Source organism: Mustelus asterias, chromosome 5 (assembly GCF_964213995.1).
Source record: "Mustelus asterias chromosome 5, sMusAst1.hap1.1, whole genome shotgun sequence".
In the NCBI taxonomy this organism is placed as follows: domain Eukaryota; kingdom Metazoa; phylum Chordata; class Chondrichthyes; order Carcharhiniformes; family Triakidae; genus Mustelus; species Mustelus asterias.
The window spans coordinates 14988933-15001723 of record NC_135805.1 but is presented as its reverse complement, the minus strand read 5'-3'; the positions used below and the strand labels follow the sequence as shown (position 1 = coordinate 15001723).

Genomic DNA, 12791 nt, shown 5'->3' with positions numbered 1-12791 from the left:
TAGCTAAGACCCTCCATACCAGGCAACATCCTGGCAAACCTTCTCTGTACTCTCTTCAAAGCCTCCGCGTCCTTTCCCCCTAAGGGGGGGAAGGTTCAGTGGAGATGTGCGGGGGCAGTTTTTTAACACAGAGGGTGGTGGAGGCCTTGAATGCACTGCCAAGTGAGGTGGTTGAAGCAAATACGTTAGCCACATTTAAGTCTTATGTGGATAGACGCATGAATAGACGGGGCATAGGGGGATACAGGTGGTTGTCTAGATCGGACAACATGATCGGCGCAGGCTTGGTGGGCCGAAGGGCCTGTTCCTGTACTGTACTGTTATTTATAGCAGAACAATGTTTATTCTATCTGAACAGTCTCCTGCAAACACAAGAAGTCCCCCTTCTTGCAACAGAGTGATATTTTTGCATTTCCCCAGCCTACTTGTGCACTTCTAGAGGGACAGATTGCTATGTTCGAGGGCTGCTTTGTGCTATTGGAGCCAACTGATGGAGCAAACCCCATCCTGCTGGTCTCGGCTGTAACTGAGCCAAAGTTTCGGGTGTGAAAAGACCATGTGTAGCCCGTTAAATAGCCCTGTTCTCATATTCATAGAATCATAGAATCCATACAGTACAGAAGGAGGCCATTCAGTCCATCGAGTCTGTGTCAATCACAATCCCACCCAGGCCCTATTCCTGTAACCCCACACGTTTACCCGGCTAATCCTCCTGACACGAGGGTCAAATTAGCATGGCCAGTCCACCTAACCCGCACATCTTTGGACTGTGGGAGGAATCCAGAGCACCCAAAGGAAACCACGCAGACACTGGGAGAACGTGCAAACTCGGCACAGTCAGTGGAATTGAACCCGGGTCCCTGGCGCTGTGAGGCAGCAGTGCTAACCCACTGTGCCACCATGTTGCCCTTAAAGAGGCAATTCGGCTCATCGAGTCTGCACCGACAACAATCCCATCCAGGTCCTATCCCTGTAACCCCATGTATTTACCCTGCTAATCCCCCTGACACTAAGGGGCAGTTTAGCATGGCCAATCAAGCTTGTTTTTGTTAATATAGAATAATCTTTGATATTGTTAGTGAACTACCTTGGAGGAGTTGGAGCTCAATGATGTGAGCTAACTAAATTAAGTTGTATATAGAGTAGTGATTGAACTGAGTAGTGATAGTAGTGCCTCTCCTTACATTAATTACTGCTTTGTTGATTTTCCAGCTTCCTCCCACCATTAAGCTAGTCTCTTCAGTTCAGAATCAGCAAACATTCCAGCTGACATTTGCTGTTTGGCACAAGTGATAATCTTCCAGTCTTCCTTAGACAGAGGCTGTGCCAAGGACTGGAGAATTGTGAACATTGCACCCTTGTTCAAAAAGCGATCCAAGGATAAAGATGGCAAATACAGACCAGTCAGTTTGACTTCAATGACAGGGAAACTTCTAGAATTTGATTTATTATTGTCATGTGTATTGTTCCTTGCGTGCTATACAGACAAAACATACCGTTCATAGAGAAGGAAATGAGAGGGTACAGAATGTAGTGTTGCAGTCATAGCTAGGGTGTAGAGAAAGATCAACTTAGTGCAAGGTAGGTCCATTCAAAAGTCTGAAGAGATTGAATTGAAACATTGTTGGAAAGTTTGAGAGTTGAAATGAAGTTTTAGAAGCATAGAACAAGAGTAAAAGATTGAATTGGGAGGTATGCTGGGCACAGCTTGCAAGAAGTCATCTCGTTCCAGCCAGGACAAAATCAATGATCACTTAGACAAGTGCAATATAATTAAGGAAAGCCAGCATGGATTCACTGAGGGAAAATCATGTTTAACTCACTTGCTGGAGTTTTTTGAGGAGGTTGATAAGGATACACTATTGATGTGGTGTATATGGTTTTTCAAAAGGTATTTGATACAGTGCCACGCAACAGACTTATGAGCAAAATTCTAGCTCGCAGAATAAAAGGGAAAGTAGGCACTTGGATAAGAAATTGGCTGCATGACAGGAAACAGTCGTGTAAAATGGTTGTTTTTCAGATTGGAGGAAGGTTTGTAGTGGAGTTTCCAAGGGGTCAGTGTTGGAACCCTTACTCTTCCTGATATATATTAACGACCTCGACTGTGGTGTTCAGGACATGATTTCCAAATTTGCAGATGATACAAAGATTGGAAATGTCACCTGTGATGAGGATAGTCTTGAACTTCAAAAGGATTTTGACATGTTTGTGGGGCACAACCTCAGGCTAAGGGGACGATCCTTTAAAACAGAGATGAGGAGGAATTTCTTCAGCCAGAGATGGTGAATCTGTGGAACTCTTTGCCGCAGAAGGCTGTGGAGGCCAGGTCATTGAGTGTCTTTAAGACAGAGGTAGATGGGTTCTTGATTAATAAGGGGATCCAGGAGTTATGGGGAAAAGGCAGGAGAATGGGGATGAGAAAAAAATCAGCCATGATTGAATGGCGGAGCAGACTTGATGGACCGAGTGACCTAATTCTGCTCCTATGTCTTATGGTCTTATGGTGGACTGGGCAGGCAAGTGGCAGATGAAGTTCAATGCAGAGAAGTGTGAGGTGATTCATTTGGCAGGAAGAATATGGAGAGACGGTATATAGATTGGAGAGATTGGGACTGTTTTCCTTGGAGAAAAGAAGGCTGAGAGGAGACTTGATGGAGGTATTCAAGATCCTAAAGGGTATGGACAGGGTAAATAGTGAGAAACTGTACCCACTTAAAGAACATCAAGAGGACTTAAAGTGATGTGAGGAACAATGTTTTCACCCAGCGGGTGGCTGGAGTCTGGAACAAACTTCCCGAGAGGATGATGGGGGCAGTTTCAATCGAGACTTTCAAAAATAAATTGGATTGCTATCTGAAAAGAAGGAATGTGCAAGGATATGGGGAACAGGCAGAGGAATGGAACTAGGTATGATGCACTTTCAGAGATGTGGAGTCTTTTAGAGAGCCAGTGCAGACTCGATGGGCCGAATGGCCCCTCACTGTGGAGATTCTATGATTCTGTGACTTGTCTATTGGTTGCTCTCTCTCTCTCCAGCATCAAGCATACGAGTTTCAGTTTGGAGCTGCCTATGGCTGGATGATGTGCGTCTTCACTGTCGTCATGACCTACAGTATCACATGTCCCATTATAGTCCCATTTGGTGAGTATTTGATTTGTTAGCATGTGGAAAAGGGTTGGCATATCTCAATTGTGCAGCCCATCCATAATTGATGTTGAATTAACTTGGCTATAGTAACACTGTCCTCCAAGTGCTCAGTCTCCCCCTCTTAGGGGGTGGGTTATCCCAGGTGCAGTGCCTCTTGCTTTGGTGCTGGGTTATGCCAGATCTCTGAGTTTTCAGAAAAGATTAAAAGATTTCCCATATGTGCTTATGTGGAATAAGATCACACAAAAAGGTAGCCAAGGAATCACAGAATACTACGGTGTAGAAGAGGCCCTTCAGCCCATCGAGTCTGCACTGACGCACGAAATGCCCACCTAATCCCACTTGCCAGCACTTGGCCCATAGCCCTGAATGTTATGATGTGCCAAGTACTCATCCAGGTACTTTTTAAAGGATGTGAGGCATCCCGCCTCCACCACCCTCCCAGGCAGCGCATTCCAGACCGTCACCACCCTCTGGGTAAAAAAGCTTTTCCTCAAATCCCCCCCCTAAACCTCCCACCCCTCACTTTTAACTAGTGTCCCCTCGTAACTGACCCTTCAACTAAGGAGAACAGCTACTCCCTAAGGCAGAGATGGCAGTGTACCTGGGTGCCCTTTGCCTTGTGTGATCCTGAGCATTTTCAGCTAAATCCGCAGTGATTTTCCCATGGAGCAACAGTGACCTCTCCTGGACACTAAACAGTCTACAATCACTGCAGCGAACATTTAATTTTGACAGAACTTAATGGCCCTTAGTATTTTCCATGGTATTCGTTCTCCATCATGTCTAACTAAACTAAATTACTTTCCAGTTATTGGTTTACAACTAATCAAACATCCCTTTGATTGAGTGAAAAATGAACCATAATGAATGTATTGGTTACAGTGCATTAACGGTCCATTTTAATTAAAAGCTTTTTATGGTGAGGGCAAAGGATTAACCAGCAGTTGCTTAGCAAAGTGTTATCCTTGTATAATTGAGTTTTGTTCTATGGCTAACTTGTGAGCTCCCCCGAAGGCTTAGTGGTTATGTGCACCTCATAGCTTGGTACTGAGTCATAAAGACTAGGAAGGTTCCAGAATTTCCTTCTGCTGAAGAAGCTGACTCCAGCCAAGGCATCCCTCAAGATGCTAAACTTATCTCCTTTGCCCCTAAGCTAGGGAGCAGATAGCTGGCCAGCATTCCCTCACCCGTTTGCTTTTCATTGAACACCCTTCTGTGAAATGTACAGCCACGTGAGGATCCTGTCCCATTGTAATGCCCTCCACGTTTGCCCCCTTTGCTGACACCTGTCTTTGCTGATTTATGAAGCATGGCCACTTATGAGAAAGATCCAGAACGTCACCAGGGAGCCTGCACCTTCCTAGCAGGTGGTGAGAAAAATGTGGGAACAAAAGCACTCTTATCTGGTTGAATGTCAAAATCTCTGTCTCAACTATTCTCTGGAGAAAGGAATTACACAGGCTTAACGTCCCTCATAGAAATGATTTCTCTATCTCCATTTAAAATGAGAGACCCCTTAGTTTTAAACTGTGTCCCCTAGTCTCCGCGGAAAGGGGAAACATCCTTTCACCATCCACCCCGTCATGTACCCTCAGGATCTTGTATGCTTCAATAAAAGCGCATCTCATCCTTCTAAACTCTAATGGATACAGACCCAGCCTGTCCACCCTGTCCTCGTAAGATAACCACATCATCCCAGGAATCAGTCAAGTGAACCCTCCCTGCACTGCTTCCAATACTTATATCCTTAAATAGACCACAACTGTAGGAGCGTAGGTGCATAGGAGCAGGAGTGGGCCATTTGGCCCCTCAAGCCTTAGCCTGCTCTGCCATTCAACTGGATCATGACTGACTTCCACCTCCATGCCATTCCTTGCACCATCCCTTTATCCCTCGATGGCGTATGTATCTTTAATATAAAAGCAAATTACTGTGGATTCTGGAATCTGGGGGGGGAAAGCAGAAAAGGCTGGAAAATCTCAGCAGGTCTGACAGCATTTTTGGAGAGAGAATAGAGTTAATGTTTTGAAATCTGTTCACCTCTGCTTTGAACATACTCCATGATTGAGCTTCTAAGGCCCTCTAGAATAGAGAATTCCAAAGGTTCCTCACCCTCTGACTGAAGATATTTCTCCTCGTTTCGATTCTAAATGGCTTCGCTTTTGTATGAGATTTGTCCTCTGGTTCTAAACCCTCCAGCCAGGATAAACCTTTCTGCATCTACCCTGTCGCATGTACCTCATACTTACCCTGATTGTTAGAGTATATCGTGCCGGGGCGGCATGGTGGCACAATGGTTAGCACTGCTACCTCACAGTGCCAGGAACCCGGGTTCGATTCCTGGCTTGGTCTGTGTGGAGTCTGCACATTCTCCCTGTCTCTGCGTGGGTTTCCTCCGGATGCTCCAGTTTCCTCCCACAGTCTAAAAGACGTGCTGGTTAGGTGCATTGGCCACACTAAATTCTCCATCAGTGTACCCGAACAGGAGCTGGAGTGTGGCGACTAGGGGATTTTCACAGTAATTTCATTGCAGTGTTAATGTAAGCTGACTTGCGATACTAATAAATGTTGCCTTTCAAACTATCAAATACGTAAAGATTGAGGGGGTACCTCCAGTGTAAGGCACAAATCCATGGCCCACTGCACTTTCAGTGTAATTTTTGCAGTAACTTCATTGCAGTGTTAATATAAGCCTACTTACTAATAAATAAACTTTTTAGCTTTACTGTCAAGCCCTGGAACAGTTTTGAACCCTTCAATGAGATTACACTCATTCTTCTAAACTCTAGAGAATACCATCCCAATTTCCTCAATCCCCTCTCATAAGCCAATCCCACCATCCCAGGGATTTGTCTGGGGAAACTTTGTTACACACTCTCTTTATGGTCAGAGTTATGATCCTTGCCACACCCCAAGACATGGGGGAGCGGGGGGGAGATCCAGTTAGGGACCAATAATGTTTTTATAGTTGATGAGGTTTGAGATTGAAGGTGTTTACTTCAGTGGGTAAAGCCACAAGATTCCACTGATTTTGAACGAACAAAAATAAACTTTGCTGTCCAAGCTCAGAAAAATAAAACGGTTTACAATATACTCGAGCATTGAGGCTCAGTTTGAGGTGCATGTGAATTAACAAGTGCATTATAGTCAGACACACCACATCGTAGATGGCAGGCGCAACCAAAGCAGATTCCAGGCATTTCTCAACAATCCAACCAGGCATTTGTCACATTGTGAGCAAACCAATCTCGCTGAAATGTTGGGGGTGATTTAAAGTATAAAGTAAAGTTTATTTATTAGTCACAAGTAAGGCTTACATTAACACTGCAGTGAAGTTACTGTGAAATTCCCCTAGTCGCTGTTCGGGCCAATGCACCTAACCAGCATGCTGCATTGCTCCAGCAGCACAACAGGCCGGGAGACATCAGCGGAGGCTGTTTCGCGGGCTTCCCGCTGGGCACCTGGACCTCCGCAGCTAAGGTTTTGAGCGTCATCAGCTCTGCGCCAGAAACCGGCATTTCTGAATCATTTTTGAGGTGTTTTGCTGGTGTTCTAAATGTGAGCCGCCATCTGCAAGTTTGCCTGCAAGGAAAAATGTCGCCGTTCCTTCAATGTCACCAGGTCCAAATCTTGGATCTCAGTTCCTACCAGCACTGCTACACCACAGAACTGCAGCGGTTCAAGAAGGCAGCTCACCACCACCACCACCACCTCGAGAGAAAATAAGGTTAGGCAATAAATGCTGACCTCGCCAGCAAGCCCACATCCCAAGACTGAATAATAAATAAATAAATCTGATAGTGCTGTTCAAACAGGGCCAACAATTAATTCCCCACATTTAATTTTTAAACACATGAAAGACGGTAGTGATGTGGACTATTGTATCATTCCAGGGCTGGTTTGGTGAAATTTGACACTACTCAGCTGCGTAAAGCATGTTCCCTCTTATTTTAATAATCCTTTTGGCGTTCTGATTACAATTCATTTACTTTTTTGGACTGTAAATCTTTGAACAAATCTGGAGGCATATTAAGCCTTAATTAAGGTGCATCGAGACTGAACCATTACAGACTCTTCTGTCAGTCAGCAATTAACCAGCTTAACTTTCAGTTCAATTTTGATTTGGTTACAGAAGCTTAATTCCTAGAACATTCCTGCTTCTCCACTTGCTTCCATTGCATTCCAAACTCTCTCTCTATCCAATCCCTGATGTATTTAGTATGTTGTTTGAACAACTTGACCACGTTGTCACTAGGCTTGGTGTGTTGATACCTCTGCCTGATGTCTTGCGAGGGGAGATGGTTTAATTTGTTACTACTGATTTTTAACCGCCTAATACTTCATCCAAAAGCTTTGTCCTTCCACGCTACATTTCTAAACTTGTTAGAATGAATTCTAAAATTGTGCCGTTTTTCATGTACCAAATGAATATTTTTCTTTAAAACAAAAAGAGAAAGCCAGGAAACCATCCTGGTTTAGGTATACTAATTTGCCGTAACCATATCCATGTAATTTGAGCTTTCCCAGAGTTCACATGCAGGCGCATTTTGGATGCTGTTCCAGACCCAAGTTCAAGGGCGGCACAGTGGTTAGCACTGCTGTCTCACAGTGCCAAGGGACCCGGGTTCGATTCTTAGCTTGGGTCACTGTCTTTGTGGAGTCTGCACGTTTTCCTCGTGTCTGCGTGGGTTTCCTCCGGGTGCTCCTGTTTCCTTCCACAGTCCAAAGGTGTGCAGGTTAGGTTGATTGGCCATGTTAAATTGCCCCTTAGTGTCAGGGGGATTAGCTAGGGTAAATGCATGGGGTTATAGGGATAGGGCCTGGGTGGGATTGTGGTTGGTACAGACTCGATGGGCTGAAAGGCCTCCTTCGGAACTGTAGGATTCTATGATTCAATCTATTTTCACATTCTCTAGCCAATTTCTGGCCTCTATATTGAAGTCATGTGTAAATTGCCTTAATGAGTAGACAGACAGCCCTGGTTTAAGTGATCTGTTATAGGAACAGGTGTAGGCTATTCAGTTTCTTGAGCCTGTTCCATCATTCTATTAGACATAACTAATCCATGCCTTGACTTCCATTTGCATATAACCATGCAAGAAGTGTCAGAATAGCTGGACTCAACAATCGCATAGGCTGACTGTTTGGGTGATTAATTGGAACAACTCCACACTGCAAGACGCACCTTTTTTGAGTTTTCTTTCCCCCTCATCTCCTGAAGATCCTAACTAACATGTTTTTATGTAGTTCTCATGGAAGTTCTCCAGTGCCTTGCCCTCATGCGATTTATTTGAGTCGAGACTATCAGAGAACATTTTTAAAAATTTGTTCTTGTGTATTGAAGTCTTTGAGAAACTGTATTTCCAGGGCAGCAATGAAGAACAAGTCCTGCATGATTTTTGTTAACCCTGGTTCAATGTAAAGTGCAGGAGGGCATGCCAGCAGCACACATGGTATACTAAAACTGTCGCATCAGTCTGGTGAAGCAACAACACAGGACTATTTGCATGCCAAACAGAGCAACATGCGATAGACAGAGCGAAGTGATCCCTCCACAAACAGATCCGATCTAAGCTCTGCAGTCCTGCCACATCCAGGCGTGAATGGTTGTGAAAATGTATTCCCGGAAGTTGGACAAATATGTTTCATTCACTGCGTGCTTCGAGTTCGTCCATTGTACACTTTTTCTAACTAGGAAAACTGCTTCCCTTGGAGAGATACCCTCTACTCAGTAAGGCTGGTCTTAATGTGATAGTCACCACATCCCTCCCACTTTAACTCTTTATTTCAATCCTTATTTACCAAATTACTTCATAAAGGTGAATAGAAAGCGCTATCAAAATTTGAGAAACGATTACATTTGTGCTTTGTCTCGATTTCTCATTACACACTATATCCATAGCTCCAATAATTATAAACCAAGTCTTTGAGGTTTACTGGTGGAGCAGCTTAATTTTGTAGTTTGAGATGCTACCACAGGTTCAACATTAACAGGAACTGTAATAATGGGTACCTCTTTTGGCACAGACGTTTCATTACTATTTGCATCAGCAGAGTCATCAGTCATGTCTGTAACAGGTCGATCATGTACTTTGGTGCTTGTGGCTTCAAAAATGTTTCTTGGTGGCTGCACTGAATGCTGGGACATCTCTATTCCTCAAGTAGCCCACGTGTTTGCAAACAATCCATCGCTCCAAGTCTACTTAATGTGAAAGCGATCCGGTCTCGGACAATCATTCCTGGGATCCAACTTGATCCACTACTGAAGTTTTTTGAATATGCAGCTTCATCTACCATAAACTTCTGTGCTGTACTGTGCAAATCATGGCTTGTTTTCAGATTACTTTGTCTGGTCTCTACTCTCACTGGCAAATTAGGAAACGGGGCTCAGTCTCGTTCTGAGACAACATTTCATTGGCATTTCTGCTGGTGAAACTCTCGTTGTTGCATGTGGAGTGGTACAGTAACTGAGGACATGTGAGACTTTGGTATCCAAGGTTCCTCCTAATGGTTTGTTTAGGATTGAGGTTTGAATGGCTCTCAGCTAGTCTGTTTGATGTTGTGTGGCAAGGCACAGTTCAGATGTGTGTAATACCGTTGCGACTGGTGAAGTTTTTAAATGTTGTAATACTGTGTACAGTTTTGGTCTCCTTACTTGAGAAAGGATATACTGGCACTGGAGGGAGTGCAGAGAAGATTCACTAGGTTGATTCCGGAGTTGAGAGGGTTGGCTTATGAGGAGAGACTGAGTAGACTGGGGCTATACTCATTGGAATTCAGAAGAATGAGGGGGGATCTTATAGAAACATATAAGATTATGAAGGGAATAGATAAGATAGAAGCAGGGAAGTTGTTTCCAATGGCAGGTGAAACTAGAACTAGGGGGCATGGCCTCAAAATAAGGGGGAGCAGATTTAGGACTGACTTGAGGAGGAACTTCTTCACCCAAAGGATTGTGAATCTGTGGAATTCCCTGCCCAATGAAGCTGTTGAGGCTACCTCATTGAATGTTTTTAAGGCAAGGATAGATAAATTTTTAAACAGTAAAGGAATTAAGCGTTATGGTAAATGGAGCCGAGTCCAGGAAAAGATCAGCCATGATCTTATTGAATGGCGGAGTGGGCTCGAGGGGCCAGATGGCCTACTCCTGCTCCTAATTCTAATGTTGTTGTTGTGAATATTGTTCCATACAATGACTTTGGGTAATCCGTGAGTTGAAAAGCATTGGCGTAACGTTTCAATGGTAGCATGAGGCGTAGGTGACTTCACCTCAAAATTCTCCATCCATTTAGGGTGTGCATTGATCACGAGCAAAGAATGTTGTGGCTAAAAATAGACCAACATAGTCAATATGGATCTGTACCCACACCCATCCCCAAAGGTGTAGTGGGGCAGTAGATGGCAGCTTTTCTTGCAGTTCACTCTACTGACAGTGCTTGACAAACTTTTTGATACCAGCATTAATTCCAGTCCACCCCACAACTCCTGGCAAGCATCTTCATCCTCGGGATGCCAGGATGAGTGCTGTGTAATTCGGTTAGGAGCAGCACTCTGTCTGGAACAGGAACTTTTGCTCTCCAGAATATGATGCCATCCTGACAACTCCGTTTACTTTTGCGGGTAAGGAAGGGTTTGATTTCTTCAGAAATGGTCTCATTTTCCTATCTTGTAAGTAACTTATCACTTTAGACAGAAGTGGATCTCGATTGATCCAGTTCCTGTTCTACTTCACACAGACTGGTCATGTGTCTAACAGCTTTAAAGTCAGGATGATTTATGTTGGTACAGGGTAGCGGCTAAGGGCATTAGTGTTTGTTACGCGTATCCCAGCTCGGTGTCTGAAAGTGTGTTTGTAGGCAGACAATGCTCATTACTGAATTCTTGCTGAGGTTATCGGCAGGATAGCCTGGCCCTCTTTGAAGGGGCCCAAAAACAGTTTGTGGTCAGAAACCGTGATAGTGTCTTCCATGTGAGTGGCAGTGGAATTTCTTGACACTGAAGACTGTTGATAGTCCTTCCTCCTGCTGATAAACATGAAGCTTTACTCCCAGAGGCTTCTTAAGTTGAACAGACAAGCTTTATTTACAAGGTTGCGTCATTAGCTGCATGTTTTGAGCTAGTTCCTTCCATAGAAAATTACAGCTCAGAAACAGGCCTTTTGGCCCTTCTTGTCTGTGCCGAACCATTTTTTGCCAAGTCCCACTGACCTGCACTTGGACCATATCCCTCCACACCCCTCTCATCCATGAACCCGTCCAAGTTTTTCTTAAATATTAAAAGTGACCCCGCATTTACCACTTTATCCGGCAGCTCATTCCACACTCCCACCACTCTGCGTGAAGAAGCTCCCCCTAATATTCCCTTTAAACTTTTCTCCATTCACCCTTAACCCATGCCCTCTGGTTTTTTTCTCCCCTAGCCTCAGCGGAAAAAGCCTGCTTGCATTCACTCTATCTATACCCATCAAAATCTTATACACCTCTATCAAATCTCCCCTCAATCTTCTACGCTCCAGGGAATAAAGTCCCAACCCATTCAATCTCTCTCTGTAACTCAGCTTCTCAAGTCCCGGCAACATCCTTGTGAACCTTCTCTGCACTCTTTCAACCTTATTTACATCCTTCCTGTAACTAGGTGACCAAAACTGTACACAATACTCCAAATTCGGCCTCACCAATGCCTTATATAACCTTACCATAACACTCCAACTTTTATACTCGATACTCCGATTTATAAAGGCCAATGTACCAAAGGCACTCTTTACGACCCTATCCACCTGTGACGTCACTTTTAGGGAATTCTGTACCTGTATTCCCAGATCCCTCTGTTCAACTGCACTCTTCAGAGTCCTGCCATTTACCCTGTATGTTCCCCTTGGATTCCCTACACTAGTTATTGATTGGTTCAGATCACATGACCTTTACTCAGTAAGGTTGGCCTTGAAGTGAAAGCAACTCGATGTTGGACAATGAAACAACTAAGTGGAGGAGGCCCTGCAAATGCTCCCAATCTCTGATGGAGGAGCCAGCACATCAGTGCAAAAAACAAAGCAGAATCATTTGCAGCTATCTTCAACCAGAAGTGCCGGGTGGATGATCTGTCCCGGTCGCTTCCTGAGCTCTCCAGCATCACAGATGCCGGTCTCCAGCCAATTTTGATTTACTCCACTCGCGCAACAGCTAAAGACACTGGAGCAGAGTCGGTGGGCCGAATGGTCTAATTCTGCTCTTCCCATATCTTATGGACACTGTTAAAGGCTATGGGCCCTGACAGTGTTCCAGCATTTGTACTGAAGAGTATTTTTTGGGTGAAAGGTCTGAAACAGATGCCTTCAAAATCCAGACCAATATTGGGCAAGGCAGTGAGATAGTTCCCATGCTATCGACAATTCATCTGACACAGGCGATTCAACTCATCAAAGATCTGTAAACTCTACCAAGGACAGTGGCAGCAGATGCAAGGGAGCACCACCAGCAAGTTCCCCTCCAAGCCTCTCGCCATCCAAATTTGGAACAATATTGGACCTCTTTTGCTGTCGCTGGGTCAAAGTCCTGGAACTCCCTCCCTAACAGCACTGTGGATATACCCATGTCACATAGAATTCAACAATTCACGAAGGCCTTCGCCACTTTCTCGG

At 44.4% G+C, this 12791-nt stretch overlaps 1 protein-coding gene across 2 annotated transcripts in view; it reads left to right on the top strand.

The window, feature by feature from the left end:
- The window catches only part of LOC144493377 (mechanosensitive cation channel TMEM63B-like), an 80956-nt gene that overhangs the window by 53866 nt on the left and 14299 nt on the right, over window positions 1–12791 (top strand). For both annotated transcript variants that reach the window (XM_078212204.1, XM_078212205.1), the window contains one exon: window positions 3040–3145. In XM_078212204.1, coding sequence (XP_078068330.1) covers window positions 3040–3145 — 106 coding nt within the window. The remainder of the gene's footprint in view (window positions 1–3039; window positions 3146–12791) is intronic.